This window comes from Eriocheir sinensis, chromosome 10 (assembly GCF_024679095.1).
Source record: "Eriocheir sinensis breed Jianghai 21 chromosome 10, ASM2467909v1, whole genome shotgun sequence".
Lineage (NCBI taxonomy): Eukaryota > Metazoa > Arthropoda > Malacostraca > Decapoda > Varunidae > Eriocheir > Eriocheir sinensis.
In genome coordinates, this window is record NC_066518.1 from 14362992 (window position 1) to 14381083 (window position 18092).

Consider the following 18092-nt stretch of genomic DNA (forward strand, 5'->3'; position numbering starts at 1 on the left):
CCTGCCCTACCCTGCCAGCCTTCACCCCTGCGAGACATATAAGCATTGGTCACACAACAAAACTGTCCACAAGTGACTATACCACGTTAAAAGAATTTAGTGCATTCAAGGCAAAGAAATATACAAGATAATCTGACCTTTAATAGTCCATCTCTTCTACAAGAGGAGACGAAACAAAGGGAATACCCGCAACAAAGGGTTTTCATAATGTAAATGGACGAAATCGTCAGAGGAGGAATAACAAATTTAGGTCCAAACTCCCTTAGCGATGACAACACCCACCTCCCATGACGCACGCCGCTGTGTCGACCACCAGGCAGGTCAGCAGCATGAGGTTCGTCCACATTGTCGCAGTCTACAGTGAAAGGATAAACACGAGAGCCAAATCATACTGTGAACCGAAAGAACAGTTTAATTGTCGATATCGTGTCTTCATTATCACAGTCTACAGTAAGATAAAAGCACGAGTGGCGAGTCTTGGTGCAGAGCTTCTTAACCTGGTAGTAGCGACGGGCCAAGCTTGTGGCTTTGCCGTGTACCAGCGACGGGCCAGATTTTTGCCATTATATAAACCCCCCAAAAATAGATGATGCATAAATTGATCACAAATACGTTGATATACATTATGAAATGGTTTGCGTTAGTGATGCTTTTTTTGTCATTATTCTCGCTTAGAGGGAAGGGCCTTTAAAAACATGATCCCCGCAGCTACCGGGTTAACTAACTAACTTCTTAGAATGCAAAAATGTCAGAATGGCCAGGAAAATGTGAGTTAGTATGTCATTATAGACTCTTTAGCATCTTATCATATCCTTAAAGGTGTGGTACGTACACATAACTCAAAATCAGTCCAAAGAAACCATGGATGCCCTAAACGGACAGCGGGACCATTTGATATCCTCCATTGTATATATTAGAGACCGTTGCAGCGTTCCGATATGATATACTACTTTGTGAATTCTAAAGAGACCTGATGAGTACCTCTTAATTATATAAAAAAAAACATCCTATATCTTTGAGAGTGTTAGGATATCAACTCAGTTCCACCGCAATTCATGGGTGGATAGGATACTAAGACCTATTGGAAACACTACAACGATGATCCACCTGCGCTATCAACAGGTTAAGTAAAGTAAACAAGAGATTCTCACAAGAACCTCACGTCGTAACCAGACGCTATACTCCCTTAATAAGATTCAACCGGACTATCGGAGGGTTAAAGTAAGGAACTGGCGCCCACAAGAACTCTCACATTGTACCAAGGCTCTACACTCGCTTTATAAGATTTACTGGACAATCAGAGGGGTAGAGAATTGGTGCCCACAAGAACCTTCACATTGTACCAAGGCTCTATACTCGCTTTATAAGATTTACTGGACAATCAGAGGGGTAGAGAATTGGTGTCCACAAGAACCTCCGTATTGTAATAAGGCACTATATTCCCTTTATAATATTCAGCCGGAGTATCAGAGGGTGTCCACAAGAACCTCTGTATTGCAACGAGGCTCTATACTTCCTTTATAAGATTCAACTGGACTGTCAGAGGGTTAAAGTAAAGAATTGGTGCCCACAAGAACCTCTGTATTGCAACAAGGCTCTATACTTCCTTTATAAGATTCAACTGGACCGTCAGGGGGTTAAAGTAAAGAATTGGTGCCCACAAGAACCTCCGTATTGTAACAAGACGCTATACTCCCCTAATAAGACTCACCCACGCTATCAGGAGGTTAAGATTTTACAATAAAGGAAGCACCTCAAGGACAAGAAAAAAAATGAATACAAGAAATCCTGCTAAGCACTGCCCCTACGAAGAAGTCTACTGAAGAGTGGCCAACAGAGACGTCAATTTCGGGTGCATGGATAGGTGTCTTGATGCGCCCCTTAAACAGATAGTGCCCACAAGAACCTTCACATTCTAACAACACGCTATACTCACCTCCACGGTAACCCTTCGTAGCGAGAGGAGTCTTGAGGTGTGTGTGTGTGTGTGTGTGTTCCGCCAGGTGACTTTTGGAACAGACTGCCGTAGATCACTCTGGTATCCGAGCTTTTGTATGCTGTGCCGTGAAGGGGCGAAGAGCTGGATGGAGATCTTACGGTACCTTCACGTGATTGGTTAGGCAGCCACCGGGATTTCTGATTGGCGGAGGCGCTCGCTATACACCTCACATGTATTATTATTGTTTTCTAGTGTGTCTCTGTGTGTATGTGTGTATGTTCGGGGGGAAGAGAAAGGGGGATCGTAAAAAAGAACATGTAATTTATGCCTAAAACCCACAAAAGAAAGGGTGATGGTTTGGGTGTAAATGTATAGTTGCTGGTTCATGTTATCTGCTTTCTTCTTCCTTTTCTCCTTCTTCTTCGTCTTCTTTGTCGTCATCTTTTTCGTTTTCTTAATTTTCGTCTTCTTCTCTTTTTCCTTTTTGTTCATGATTTTGTTTTTGCTCCTGTTCTTGATTTTGTTCTTCTTTTTCTTGGTTTTAGTCTTCTTCCTCCTCTTCCTCCTCCTCCTCCTCCTTCCAGTGCCGTATTATCCATAAGGCTGACTAGGCTGAAGCCTAGGAGCCCACCAAGAGCAGGGGCCCACGGCCCCACGCCCACCAAAAGCAGGGGCCCACGCACTGGCGGAAATTTGGGAGGCACGTGCCCCCCTATTTTAGGGCTGTGCCCCATTGGATGCCCCCAATTTTAGGGCCTCCCCCCCTTTGAATAACTACACAAATTGGTAACATACTGATAAAAAAAATAGCAAATAGTGCTGCGTGCTAAGAGATTCATACTCATAAATGGGTCTATAACATGATGAAAAAAATGTGGGTAAGGTAACAGACATTTAACTAGCACCTATGTAACATAACACTAACATACACATAACAAGGTTGTTGTTTTATTATAACCCGGAGTCGAAACTAAAGTCCGAACGTTTGTATCAGGATCCTGCCGGTTTGTATTTTCTGGTGTGTTATGATGCGTGAGCCGTGCGATCAAGTCTGCTACGCAGGCACACTGGCACAACAGCTGCCGCAGGATTGTAAATGTGATATTTGCAGATATCTTTCTTATACTGTAGTTCTGATATGGCCATGAATACATGGTATTGTTTGGTATAATGGTTATAATTACCTTAATGCTCGATAAATTAAGGTAAAGGTAAAGTTGGGGGCATACGCTGCATGTAGCAGCGCGTGGCCTCGGTGCTCACCTCCGTCGCATTGGCTCTTGAGCCAGTGGTGGGAGGCAGCCCATTACCCCGGTGTGGTGTCATGAAAGTGATGAGACATCCCAAGATCGTACGACATCCCATCCTGAATACATACATCAATTTCGACACGGTACCGTGTCTTTTGTCGACTGCTTGTCGGGATCTGTCCCACCCAAGTTTATTTATATTATTATGAAAGCAAATGATGACGTATGTGTGTACATAACTAGGATATCAACAAATACTCTCCTTCTTCTTGTGACCTGTTCCGCTTTACATTGCTTTTTAGGTCCTCCTTGATACTTTTTTTACACCTAGATGCTTCACTTAGTTACTCTGTGATAGGAAAGTATTGGTTCCGCGATGCGAAATTAAGGATGGGACGTCTTGCGATACCGGATGACAGATGACACCACACCGGGACACCGGGCCAGTGTGAAATCCGGGTTACCACAGTTTACCTTCCCCAGGTTTCCCCAGGTACCCATTTATCGACCAGCCCGAAATGGAGGATGAACAGCTGGGTGAGCTGCACGCCGACTGCCCGGGCCGGGATTCGAACCCGGGCCCGGGGAGTAATAGCCAGGCACGCTGACCACTAGACCACGGAGGCGATAAGTTAGGAAGCTTTTAATTTTGAGTCATGGCGATAATGATCTGTTGATCCTATGCACGTATGTGGGTATACTGGTTAAATGGGATTCTGGGTATGTAGAGAACAGGAATATGATTATGCGCCGAAGGGCAAAAGCATTTGGCTGTGTGAATTCACTGTTGATTGAGCAGTGCCAAGCTAAGCGCATTTATGCTAAAGCTGTGCTGGAAAAAATAGTTACTACAATCAAATTTTTAGCTGAAAGAGGTTTAGCCTTTCGAGGTAATGACCAGGTGATTGGATCACCAAGCAATGGCAACTTAGGCACTCTGGAATTGCTTTCCCAGTTTGATCCCTTTTTAGCTGCTAACTCAGAAAAGTATGGCAACAAGGGGAAGGGGTCAGTTTCTTACTTGTATTTTACTACATGTGACCAACTCATATTTATTATAGGGAAATAAGTGACTGTAGAGGCCAATCACATGATAATGCATCAAACAAACTTGAGTGGCAAATACTCGAGATTGCAAGCAAGAACTCGGGAAAATAATCCTCTTGCTGACTCCATTCCTTGCTTAGCCCATTTCCTCAACCTAGTTGGCCATTCTGCTGTGGACAACATTTCTGCTGCTTACAAATTCTTAGAATTAATTTAGAATGTCTACTGCTTCTTCACAGCATCAACTCACCGGTGGGAACTGTTAGTCAATGCCCTTGATGGCCTGCCTGTTGTCAAACGCCTGAGTGACACTAGATGGGCTGCCCACTCCGATGCTTCAAAGGCACTCAACAGTGGATATGAAAAAATAAGGATGGTTTTAGAGCAATTTACAGAAAAACCGGATGAAACAGTCAAGCATGACATGAGGCAAGAGGAATTTTATCCAAGTTGAATACCTTGGATAACTGCATCCTGCTGGTGTTCTGGTCTGTCGTCATGGAAAGGTTTCACCAGACAAGCATAAAGCTGCAGAGCACAATTATGGACCTGAACGAAGTCGTGAAGCTCTTTGGTTCATTGAATAATTATGTCGCCAGTTGAAGAGATGCTTTTGAGGACTTTAAGGAGAAAGGGAAGATCAAAATTGGTCTTGAAAATGATCCGGTGTACAAAGAAGATACCCAAAGAAAGAAACAAAGAAGTGTGAAGCTCAATCGAAATGATGGCAATTCTGAAGGTAGGCTACTGCTTTTTCAGGGAGGGAAAAATTTCGGGTCAGATCAATCACTTGTTAACAACACTTCAGAAGAGGCTGAAAGCATATGATGCTGTCTCTAGCTAATTTGGCTTATTTTAAAAAATGTCCTCGGTTAACGGTGACCAGCTGAGGGATGCGGCAAAGAGGCTGGTGAAAACCTACCCAGAAGACCTCAATACCTGGCAGCTTCTCTGAGGAAATTGTTCATTTCCAAGAGTACATGAACGAACCTGAATCTGATGTGTGGCTTAGTCAAAAAGATGAAAATAAGGGGACCTTTATTGCACTGAGAATGCTTCAAACCATTGTTAACAATGAAATGCAGGATACTTTTCCAAACGTGTACATTTGTTTACGCATTTACTTGTCACTTCTCGTCACAAGCTGTTCTGGAGAAAGGTCTTTTTCTTCACTGAAACGTATTAAGAAATGCGTGCGATCCACTCTGAAGGATGAAAAGCTCAATTATAGATGCAAAATTGTTAGTGCTCCGGAAATCAAATTTGAACAATGTTCTGAATGAGTTTGTTGAAAGATAAACCCGAAAAAATGTCTTAAGTAACTACATACATTTGGCTGTAGGCCCATATATGTTTAACTTTACAGTTCAGTACAGGTATTCTGTAATATGTAATTTAGTGTAATATATTGTACGAAAAGAGAGCGTGAAACGAGGAGGGGAATGTCGAGGGGCCCAAAGAAGCTCGAAGCCTAGGAACCCTGCCATAGGTTAATACGGCACTGCCTCCTCCTCCTCCTCCTCCTTCTCCTCCTGCTCCTCCTCCTGCTCCTCCTCCTCCTCCTCATTAATTTCCACGTCACCAAATATGAGAGCATGAGTAAGCCTCTTATTTTCTATCTTTTTATTTCTGTCTGCTTATTTAACTATCCCTCCAGTAATATATCTATGTATTCATCCATTTAATCATCTTTTTATTTGTCTATCTATCTATTTATCTATCTATTTAACTAGCCATCTCTGTGTATATCTATCAGTCTATCTCTTGCACACCGCAACCATATAACCGAGACCTCAGAATTTACTACTGCTAGGAAGATAATTATTACACCTGATACGTCTGTCTGTTTATCACACATTCATTCTATTTTTAACATTTAGAACATCACAATAGTCAAGCACGATAACGCATAGAAATATCTACAGATGATGACATGTATTTTTTTCTTACAGCAAAAGAGGCAGTTCAGGGGCGAAAACATATGAAAACAAAAAAGGAGGAATATGCCCTGAATTGTCCAAAGTTGAATTTTTAGGGAAAGTCTGAGCTAATCCGTTATAGAAGCTGTCGTCACTGAAACACGGAGTGACTATACCTCCCGAACCAAGATCATGACCAAGTTAACCATAAGAAAGTAATGGTTGGAATTAAAATCGTAAATCATATAAAAAAAAGCTCGGAGTTCGCCGCCTCCTCGCTAGAGGCTGCCTCGGATAAGCTCTGCAAAACGGAATCGGAGGACCAGCATCTCCTCGACGAAGGCAATGGCGGCGATGCACGTCCCAAGTTGCAGGAGGATGAAGGCGCCCTGCGTGTGGGTGATGGTGAGGGCCAGGGACGCGTCCTTCACCTCGCCTGTCCCACCATTCTCCCGCATCCCCTCCTGCCGCTGCCGCTCCCTCCGTTGACTCTGCAGCCTGGCCTTCGTGAGCTCGTTCGCCATCCACTTCTTGCACAGGCCTGTCTAGAGTGAAATCAGATTGGCGAGTCCATTTTGGCGTTGGCTCCCGCGGGTCCTCTCCTCTCGGCTGCTCTGCCTTACTGTCCCAATACCTATTTCTTCCTCTCATGTGTTACCTACAGCTGACATATGAGAGGAAAGATAGATGTTAGGAGAAAAGGAACCGCGAGAACCAACGCAAAAACGGTCTCGCCAGCATGTGTTGCTTCAATGGAGTTTATATACTAAAATATGGACACTCATCTCAAACAGTAGTAGTATTCAGACCTTTCAATATAAGTCTCACCTATTTAATATTATGCAATCATCCCTTAACACTCAATTGGTATAGGGTTTGGCCTTAAAACTAAAAACAATCTGCATTTAGACTCTGTAGAATAACCAGAGGGTTTGAATGTTACATGCAGAAACGAATGAATATCCAAGTTTCGTGAGTTAGTTGTTGAGAGACAAAATATGCGATAATGATCAAAACTAAAAGCAGTAAACCTGTCTCTTTGAACCTGATCCCTTTCTACACTTGCCTCCACGGCGGCCATCATCCAGCGGTCCAGCTGGGCCTTGTACGGGGCGTCGTGGGGGATGGGCCAGCCCGAGGCGCCTGGGTCGAGGCTCTCGCGGCCCACGTACAGGCGAGAGCTGCCGTCCACCGCCGTGAACGCTTGAGCAATCTGGTACTCGAGATACCTCCTGCCGCTAAGGTGAGCCTGCCTGGAGGGACGCAAACACCCACTTGAGATGCAGACACCCCCAAAAGACTACGAAAAGTAATCTGTATGTTTTCGTAGAAAGTGTCACCGAAGATCACGGGCTGTGAAACAAGTTAGTTTTGCCAAGAGGAGCATTAATGAATTCATAACTTTGGAGACTTGAAGGCCTGTGAATTTACGTAACGCTGGACCAGAAGACTTCCTCTTAGCATGTGCTGTTTAGTGTGACTTCATGCAGCAGAGATTCGTATTCTCACACGCCTCGAGTTCTCCCTATAAATATTCAGACTCGTAATAAGGCGCCACAGAGGCCTAAACAACAAAACAGAGAGGCATTAACCATGGCATCATAGCTTGCCATCCACAGACTTATGATTTAAGATATGAGTGGAAAAATTTGTGATAAAATTGCTTTGTAACAAAACGCGGTCTCTCACCTATGCGTGAGAGCTTGAGTCAGCCCTTCCAGCACACTTGGGCCCACGTCCAGGAGTCGGGCGAAGGCTTGGTAGAGCGGAGAATCAGATTCCCTGTAGAATTTGAGGTGAGCTTCTCCGAACCCAAATATTGTTATCCTGGAGACAAAAGAAGTAGTAAAAAAAGATATTGCTAAACGAAACAGATTTCTTACATTGTAACTGAGAAAGTAAATATAACTATCGAGGTTCAGAGCCATCAACAATTACTAGTGATCTCTCTCTCCCTCTCCCTTCACCTCTCCACGGCCTCGACGAGCTGAGGAATCGTCTCAGTGCGGGACGGGTACTTGGGCAGGGTGAGGGAGGCGGTGAGGTTGCCGCGGTAGGCCACCCCGAGGATGAGGGCGAACACCAGCCAGGCGGCCAGCAGCACTCGGCTGGAGGAGGTGCTAGGCAGCCGGCGGGGAAGGTTCTGGCCCAGCAGCATCCCCGTCATGTTCTGGAACACCGCTGCTACGCTAGTTCTGTACTCACGTTGTTTCAGTTGTATGTAAGTAACCTGCAGAGACAAGGATAACTGTTAGGATTTTAGAGTGACTAGAAATATGCAGTCACTCTTTATCAATTAACAGACATAAACAGACACCTTGAATATCTTTTCCCGTTATTTGTTTTATACATTAGCTTACGATATTTACCGCTTTATAAACAAGTGGGACAAGGATGAGGGCGGCCAGCACGGCCAGCCACACCTGCTCGGCCAGCGGGTAGTACAGACCCTGCCACTGCGGCTTTTGGCTGGGCTTGGCCATGGCGAAGCTCAGATAGGAAAATTCATGCGTAAAAGTGAAGTCATGTCTTTTAACTCTGACGGACATTACGATATGATAGACTGGACAAATGAATGACGCCCGCTCCTCGACTTTTTGTATTGCCTGAGGGAGAAAGAAATCCATCACCATCAAGGAACCCTGACTATTCAGCACAGAAGTTTATATCCTTGACGCTAAACATTGCCGCTCACTCACGTCCCCCCAAGAGACACTGGGTAAGATGCGTATGGTGAAGTTGAGCGCCTCGGCCACGGCCACCAATAGCTGGTAGTCGGAGCCCTCGAGAGTGGAGAGCAGGGAACCATCGGGGGCCTGCCGCTGCTCCCCGCCCCAGAACGGCATGAACGGCTGAGGGGTCACAAGCACATCCGCCCCGTGAAAGCTGAAAAGTGCAGGAAAGGGGAATAAAGCAAGCAGTATGTGGCCGTTATGAAATTGTTTAAAATATCAGTCACGTCATTTACAGCTGACTATCTCATTCTCCTCATCCACAAGTGTTTCGAATCTATGAGCCGCCAGACCGCGTCACACACCATCCGATGAATCACTTTGTTTATAATTCCTAATAGCTTTTTGACCATATCTACACGTAAGACGCTTCTTTAATTACCAACATAGACTATTGCAATACTAAAACATGATAGGGTTAATAATGAGTATCTAACAAGGACGTTTTTCCAACACTCCTCCGCCAGACGTACGATTCGCCTTGAGGTTTAGTTCCCTTGAGTGAGTGACAGTTGGAGGAGGCGCTGCAGTATTATGCTGACAAGAACATTGATACCATAACTGTTTTAGGTCGTAGCGACTGAATATGTTGTACCAAGTGATATATCTTAAGAAAATATGATACGGTAGTAATGAACGCTTGCGTCGGGAGAGCACGTGGAGGACAGTACAGTAGAACGAAGTGACGGCAGACGACGCAGAAGTACGCGTAAAATCCCGTACGGTTTCTTGTTAAATACTGAATGGATTAGAGGCGAGTGAGGAAATCTCTCATAAGATATGGAATAATATTTAGAAAAACGCTGGCAAGTGTATCAAGAAGTTTATTCCCGTGATGACTACTCGAATCTGTCAACCTTTAGAATTGGTTGTTAGTCATCACACGTTGGCATTACTCTTCAGCTCTCAAATGGTAAGTAATTATTCTTATTTTCCCGCAGTACTTTTTACTCAGATGTATTATTGACACTGAAATGCTGTTTACGCAAAACTTTCCTTATGAGCTACAGTTGAAAAAGTTCTCGCTCTATACTTTTAGCCTAAATATATTTATTTGTTGTTCTTCTAGCACAGCCTATTGTAGCATGAGCAATATAAATTCAGTATTGATGTTGCTGTTGTTCTTGTTGTTATTATGGAAGCGGGGGGGGGGGGGGGGGTTGTGGTGGTACCTGCGAAAAGCTAATCCTCCTCTACCTTGCCTTAGACTTACTTTACAAACTTTTCCGAAAAAGGCAGAAGGTCGGAGCGCAGGTACAGGCCTCTCTTTGGTGTCCATACAGCCACCTGCTGTACCGTGGCCCCACTCGGGCTGTAGGGCAGGTACGTGTACCCAACACACCTGCCAGTGACACAGAGTCGGAAAACTTAGCGCTCACATTCTGAACCTATTTCATCTCGAGCTATGTGGTGAACTGTTTTTATTTCACATTCGATTTCCCTTACTTTAAGTGAGGTGAATCGCCCTCCATGTTGAGGACGAGAGCGTTCATCATGGCGAAGGTCCAGTAAGCGGGCAGGAGGGCCCGGAGCTGCGGGAGAGCCAGGCGGGTCACTACCACCAGCCTGGTGGACCACACCAGTAGCCGGCCTCTCAGGGACCACTCGGCGAAGGCGGCGAGGAAGGCCGGGTCGTGACTCACCACCACCACCACCGTGCACCACGACAACTGACGCACCTGGCCAAGGAGGACGCAGTGTACGGCTGACGATGAAGCCAGAATAATCAGGATACTTGAATCAATAACAACGCAGTTAAAAACACTCATGAATCCAGCGCTACACCACCCACGTGAAGACTCTTCATCATTCTTACCACCACCATATGTGCCTCAGCGGCGCCTACCTGGCGAGCCAGACGTACTAGCTGAAGGTGGTCGGTCACATTATTCTTCTGATTTCTTGGGTCTGTCTGGAACACCGCCGCGCCCCGCCACTGCTGCCACGCCTGCAACGGTTCTGGGGTGTAATTACGAATTTTAAGGGAACACCGAATCTCTGTTATTCCACCTATAGCCACCCAGTCATATGATTTGGCCGGTAAATATGTCAATGGGACTCCTGACATTAGTTTAACAACCCTGTGGGAATGAGGAAGCGATGAATAGAAAAAAATGTCCACATGAAAAAATAATGTTTATAGCCACCATCAACATTTTTTTTTTATGTTGAGATATTGAATTGTTGTGTGAATAGCTTTTAAGAAGGCCGCCTATATTAAAGGTACAGTTGGGGGCATACGCTAAATCTGAGCATGGCGAGATGGACATCTAAATAAAGCGAATCGCGCACCTTTGTGACGATAAAGGACGACGTAGAGCCATCTGTTATGAAGACGACCGAGCACGAGTCGCCGCCCGTGGCCGCCAGGAGGTCCTCCGCCACAACAGCTCCAAGAGACTGAAGCCTTCTCGCACCTGAAAGTTGTATATACTTTTATTATGTACCTTGCGTGTATTTAAGTGGTTAACGTGTTTATTTTGGCTTCCAAGGCGAGTTTTACCAAATTGGGGTGGGAGAGGGTGGCAAAACATTTGTTCGCAGACAAAAAACAAGCGTGATCTACCAGGCCAGTCGTTATCTAAAAACGCAAACGTTCAAACTATAGCTAGAGTCTAAACCAAGAGAAGTAAAATAGTTATTGCAGATTATTTCAAAGCTTCCACTCCTACAAACTCCTAAGCAAAAGTGATACAAAGTCAGCTTAGAGGTCATCCCTGAAAGCAATGACAGACGGAGTGGTGTGGAAGGCAAACTCACTCTGCATCTTGGGCCGGGCCGCCACGTTCACAAGGTACATCAGCACCAACACTTTCACCATCATCTTGGCTTTCTCGTGCCTCAGCCACGACCATTGAGGTAAACCTGGAAGAAAGCAGCTTCAGCACGTATCGTGGTGACCCAGAGTTATCCCTTGGGCGCAAAGCCATCAAAGGTCGTTTATAATTTTCGGTTACTATATTTTTGGCATGATGTGAGACAGTCGATACAGAGGTCATTAGTTTATGCAGATAAGTTACCGTAGCATCATATAGCCAGCTTCAAGAACTTAACCTTGGCCGATGTGCACACAGCGGGGTATTGTGCGCCCAGCCATTAGGTTAACTTCCAACGACTCACCAGCACAAGGAGTTGTGTTTGGTTGTTCTCGCCCTGGGGACGGCGTCACAGGCCTCGCCTACCTGACAGGGAGCCACCTTGGCCGTTGCTTTTATAAACGGGAGGCTGTGCCTGTGATTGGCTGCCTCTCAGGCCAAGGATGCCAGACACTTGTAGCACGCAATACCTGTCACAAGTTTTGTAAGCCTACAAAGGTATTGATTTTATGTACACTTTAATGCGAGTCTTTTCTTCACACACACACACACACACACACACACACACACACACACACACACACACACACACACACACACACACACACACACACACACACACACACACACACACACCGTCCCCGGGGTTTCATCTACAGTAATGACGTCATTCGTGTCTTGGTAAACACATCCATAGATACATGAAAGGAATTTACGTTGGTTGAGGTAAACATGATGCTGGGAATGATTTATTGAAAATCTCCGTGTTAACCTTAAATATATAACAAATTTCCACTAAACTTGTAAATTAATGTCTTTGTTCGGGATACGGGTATGATCTGGGTATGGTCACTTCCGGAGCAACCTGCTTCGTGTATTCATCCTATTTACTAGTGCTTTTCTTTGACGGTCTGAGGTCGGCGGGAGAGAGTGGCATGAAGGGTCTCTCCGACGAGGGTCACGGCGGCGAGGAGGAAGCCCATTACGAGGACGAGGAAGGCGCCCTGCATGTGGGTCATGGTGAGAGCCTTGGGACCACTCTTGCTCTCGCCCTCCACGGCCTCGGCACTGTCCTGCTCCCTCTCCCTCCCCCGCCTCTTGCTCCTTGTCCTGGTTTCCATTATGGTGTCAGCTACCCATTTCTCGTACAGACCAGCCTGGGAAAGTATGCTGTTCAGGTCGTGAAGACTTATTCTACGAGTAAAGACCCATATTATCAAACATTTCGCGGCTTTCGTAGAGACTGCGGGTATTTCCATGGGTGTTTTTATGAGCCTAGTGATAGTCTGATAAGGCTTCTATACCATGAATGCGAAAACCAGCCATGAGAACAACTAGTCTCCTTTGTGGCCTTTGGAAATATTTGTTGTGACTTTTGACAGCCGAAAGCGTCTGAGAATACGTCTAAGCAATATCGAAATCTAAGATTCTTAGATCTCATGCCTTCCACCTCTCTTTCAGTCACAGTCATCATTGCAATTTCCTTTAGAGAAGACCTTGAAGTGATCCTAGCACAAGAGACGCACCTCGATAGCGGCCATGATCCACCGGTCCAGCTGTGCCTTGTACGGAGCGTCGTGAGGGATGGGCCAGCCTGAGGGACCCGGAAAAATAGACTCCCTCCCGAGGTAAAGCCGCGTGGTGCCGTCCGCCTCAGTAAAGGCCTCGGCGATCACCTGCTGTAGGTACCGACGGCCGCCCAGGTGTGCTTGCCTGCGATGGAAATGTAGTACAATGTCTGTAACGCTGAAGCAGTACGGGAACGTCTTGAAAAAATACCAACATAAAAAGATAAGTAATAAATGAAAGACTAATGAATTAATACGAAGAGCAGTTACTGAATCATTACCAAGTACGTTTTTCAAGGTGGAAGTTTTTAATACGAGAAAGTCAAGCATAATTAAGTACTTTTTCTCGGTCGCCTCCTGAAGACCCTCCATGACGGAAGTCCCCACGTGCAGGAGGCTGCCCAGCATCTTGAAGAGCGGGAAGTCTGACTGGCGGTAGAAGTCAAGGAACGAAGTGCCGTAGGAAGGGATCGTCAGCCTTAAACAACGATAAAACACGACAAGTTTATAGTCCCGATACAGATGAGTAAAAGAATATTAAATGCAACGAAATAACATGTGTGATACCTGTAGATTAAAGCCTCGAATAATAAAGTTCCAGGATAGGATTGAAATAAGCTCACCTTCTCTTTGTTTGCTCATTCTCTGCAGCATGTTTCACCCCCCTCCCCCCCGTGCCATGTTTCACCTTTGTACGGCGTCCACGAGCTGCGGCAGGGTCTCGGGGCGGGCGGGGTATTGCGGCAGGGTGAGGTAGGCGGTTAAGTTACCGCGGTAGGCCGTGCCGAATATTAAGGCGAACACCAGCCACGTGGACACCAGCACGCGGCTGGAGGAGGTGCCCGGCAGCTGGTAAGGAAGGTTCTGGCCCAGGAAGATCCTCACCATGTCCTCAAACACCATCCCGACGCCTCGGACGTGCCCGGGGAGACGAACACAAATTACCTGAAGTAAATAGTGTCGGTATTTGCTTCCTCCTCCAACATTTATAAAAATATTGATGTAATGGTATGCACCACGCGAGGTAAAGATAATTTTGATTGATAAAAGTAATTATTATCATTTACGTTTGTTCCATTAACCAGCGTAGTTTAAGAAGAAACTATTTTTATATATTTTTAAGAAAAGATCTGAGTTACAACAATACTTTACACTTTTTTTTTTTGGTGTGTGTGTGTGTGTGTGTGTGTGTGTGTGTGTGTGTGTGTGTGTGTGTGTGTGTGTGTGTGTGTGTGTGTGTGTGTGTGTGTGTGTGTGTGTGTGTGTGTGTGTGTTGGAGTGCCATTTCATATTTACCGCCTTGTACACAAGAGGAAAGCCAAGCAGGGCGGTCAGCATGGCCAGCCACACCTGGTGGGCCAGCGGGTAGTACAGGCTCTGCCACTGCGGCTCCTGCCCGGGCTTGGCCATGGCGAAGGATTGGTATGCATATTCGTATACGCATGTATAGTCGAATTTCTTCGCTCTCAAGCTCAATAAAACATGATAAACTGGACATATGAAGGACAGCCGCTGCTCTACCAGCTCCGTCGCCTGAGGGAGATAATGGGACTCATTAGCGTCAACGAGTCGCCATGATTTATGCCCTAAATACGTGACACAGTTTAGCCGACTCACCTCCGCCCAGGATTTGGTGGGCAAGACTTGGATGGTGAAGTTGAGGGCGGAGGCCACTGCCGATAGCAGCTGGTAGTCCGATCCTTTGAACCTGGTGACCGAGGAGCCGTCGGGCTCCTCACTTTGCACTTCGCCCCAGAACGGCATGAACGGCTGCGCCGTTATTTTCACCTTCGCGCCATAAAAACTAAAAGAAAGTTCATAAATAAAAAAAAAAATAATAATAAATAAATAAATAAAAAATATATGTATATATATATATATATATATATATATATATATATATATATATATATATATATATATATATATATATATATATATATATATATATATATATATATATATATATATATATATATATATATATATATATATATATATATATATATATATATATATATATATATATATATGTATATATATATATATATATATATATATATATATATATATTCAAATTGAGTTAATGATAACATCAGCAACAAATCATGACATAACACATGCAGAAATTAGACACTATAAGTTTCACGCAGCATATCATGGATCAATAGAGACCTCACTTGTCAAACTTTCCTGCCAGAAGCATGTCCAGCGTGGCGGGACTCGCTGGTTTAGTTCTTTGAGTCACCTTCACCATCCTCCCGCCACTTGGACCGTATGGCAGGTAAAGGTAGGCTCTGGAAACACTTAAAATCAATGAAAAGTATCCAGTGAATGGAAGGTTATTTCACTACATAACGACGCTAGTGGGGATACCAGCATGAAAAAAACTACAAAACTGGCAGGATAGCCAATGCAGTTCTTGGAAAGTGACCTGATATCTGAACGTGAATCTTCCTCGTTGAGAAAGACGGCGTTCATCATGGCGAAGGTCCAGTGGGCGGGAAGTAGAGCTCGGAGCTGCGGGAGAGTCAGGCGGGTCACCACCACCAGCCTGCTGGACCACACCAGCAGCCGCCCCCTCAAGGACCACTCGGCGAAGGCAGCGAGGAAGGCCGGGTCGTGACTCACCACCACCACCACCGTGCACCGCGACGATTGACGCACCTGGCCAAGGAGGACACACACAAACCTCACCAAAGAGAACACACTGGCTCAGTCTGTCACAAGTACAGCAGTTGCAGACTTTTCCCCTCACATGCCAGAATACTCCACACAGTCCTCTTTTCTCAGCAATGGGGTCACCTACACGGCGAGCCAAAGGCACCAGCGGGGAAAGGCGATGCGTTGCGTTGCTATTCTGGCTGCTTCCCGTCACCTGGAACACCGCCCCGCTGCGCCGCCTCTGCCACGTCTTCCACACGGCCTGTTGAATATCAGAGTTGCAGACATTTCATACAGGTGATCCATTTATGAAGGCTGTATGTCAGCTATAGGAGCATTATTTCATAAGAGCACTACTTTTCCAAAAAACTAAAAATTATTTTTGGTCTTTTTTATTGTGCTTTCTACATACGTACCTCGTTAAGATAGGAGTCTGAATTGTCGATGAAGAGGAACATATCACAACTCGGCTTTGACATGGACTGAAGAATATCTGATAGTGATTCACCATCGCCAGCGTCAGAACCCCCACCATTGTTAACCAATGTCCTGTTCACAGCTATAAAAGAAAAAAAATGTGTAAGTACATCTCATTATATTTCATGTTGAGGAAGAACACAATATCGTCATTCGGACCTACCCTGTTGGTCTGAAAACGTGGCGATGGCGGCCACCAAGGAGATGATCAGCAGCATTTCTTGCATCGGCATCTCGAAGTCTGCCTCCCGTCACCCGAAACCCTTGCCAATGCGGCAAGAGGAGTCGATGGTAATAAATGTATTAAATAGCGGACAAAATATATAATCTAGATTAGAATCAATTCAATTCAGAAATCTATAATTTGAAAATATATCATTTGCCTATAGCTCTCATTGCCTGCCCTGCCCGTACTTCCAGCTTCAGAACTAATAATGTTGCCTTGTAATGGTTATCCGACGTACTTTTCCCAAAGGGTCCCATGGACACCGGGGGAAGCTAAGGTGACCCGGTGGTCACTTTTGGATATCGGTGATAGGGCCAGTTAAGAATGCCTGTCCACAACAAACTCTAAATGCGCTAAATATGACATTAAGAGAAAGTGCAATTCACAAGTTTATTCCTCTATGCTCTTCAATCTAAATCATAAGCATATCTTCTTTCCATCTGAATTATCATAACCATTCTAAGGAGAGGATTCACTGTGCTAAAGTAGAACGACGATATCTGAGAACCGTTGATGTTTACAGCTTTCTTCTACTTCAATAGACCTGAAGGGGAAGGAACTCACCCGCAACGGCTTCAGGATCTGGAAGCCAGTGTCTTAGCAGCCCCGATTACCTGTCTTTATATCTGACTTCAGCCTCACCTTCCCGGGAGGGTGAGCCGAGGTTAAACCTGATTGGTACGCAACGGAGGCATGCGCAGAAAGCCAAAGGTTCAGTATGCGCGGTTGCCATACATTGTTATTCCAATTTATATCGGTAGGGCTTCATTTAAATTATACATCATTCATGATTATGTGTTTGTAAAAAAATATGCTTGTTTTACAAGACTTGCAGAAAACTAAACTTAAGATGACTTCTCATCAATAGAAATCCGTGGATTTTTTGGTTGCTGTCATCCGGTGATAGACTTGATAGTAAAGTAGCCCCGACATACGACTATTGATGAAATACTTGACTGTACACATGCCTAAAGGTGCAGGCCTTATCTTGTTGAAAGAACATTATGAAAGAAATTCTTAACTTCATACAAAAAAAATACGTTCCTAAAGGTCCACTCGTGGTAGCTTCTTTCCTTCAAACAAGAGCAAGGGATGCAGGGTACGGTACAGCAAAATTACTTACTCAACCACTAAGCATGAAAGTCAGCATTTTGCAGTACATACTTGGGACGTATATTGGTCTGTTAGTCGTCTTCCGTGTGATCGCTCGGAAGAAAAATTGTCCAAGGCATGTATGTAAATATTCCATGCCATGATGTACGACCTCATAACGGAGTGCCGGCCAGGACTGACGCGGGTTACTTTGTCACCGCACACAGCAACGAAGTATTGGTAAAGAGAAACGATGAGCGAACGACAATACCTATTGAGGAAAAGAAAACATTCGACACACGACCAGACTTTCGTGCGTGTGTCTTATGTCAGTCGTTCATTTTTCCCCACTATTGAGCATT

At 45.0% G+C, this 18092-nt stretch overlaps 2 protein-coding genes across 2 annotated transcripts; both read right to left on the bottom strand.

The window, feature by feature from the left end:
- Positions 1-5815: 5815 nt before the first annotated feature.
- Positions 5816-12057, bottom strand: LOC126996696 (uncharacterized). Its single transcript, XM_050857455.1, has 9 exons — positions 12008-12057; positions 11648-11752; positions 11180-11304; positions 10734-10835; positions 10334-10566; positions 10101-10229; positions 8855-9041; positions 8525-8761; positions 5816-8385 (listed from the first exon to the last, which is right to left on the bottom strand). Exons 2-9 carry the CDS (start codon positions 11709-11711, stop codon positions 8119-8121), a joined length of 1344 nt encoding a protein of 447 aa, XP_050713412.1. The 5' UTR covers positions 11712-11752; positions 12008-12057; the 3' UTR covers positions 5816-8118.
- A 390-nt stretch (positions 12058-12447) lies between these two features.
- Positions 12448-16645, bottom strand: LOC126996354 (uncharacterized). Its single transcript, XM_050856725.1, has 7 exons — positions 16576-16645; positions 16049-16076; positions 15706-15963; positions 14568-15075; positions 13960-14276; positions 13230-13749; positions 12448-12860 (listed from the first exon to the last, which is right to left on the bottom strand). The coding sequence occupies exons 1-7, from the start codon at positions 16643-16645 to the stop codon at positions 12594-12596; spliced, it is 1968 nt and encodes a 655-aa protein (XP_050712682.1). The 3' UTR covers positions 12448-12593.
- Positions 16646-18092: the final 1447 nt, after the last annotated feature.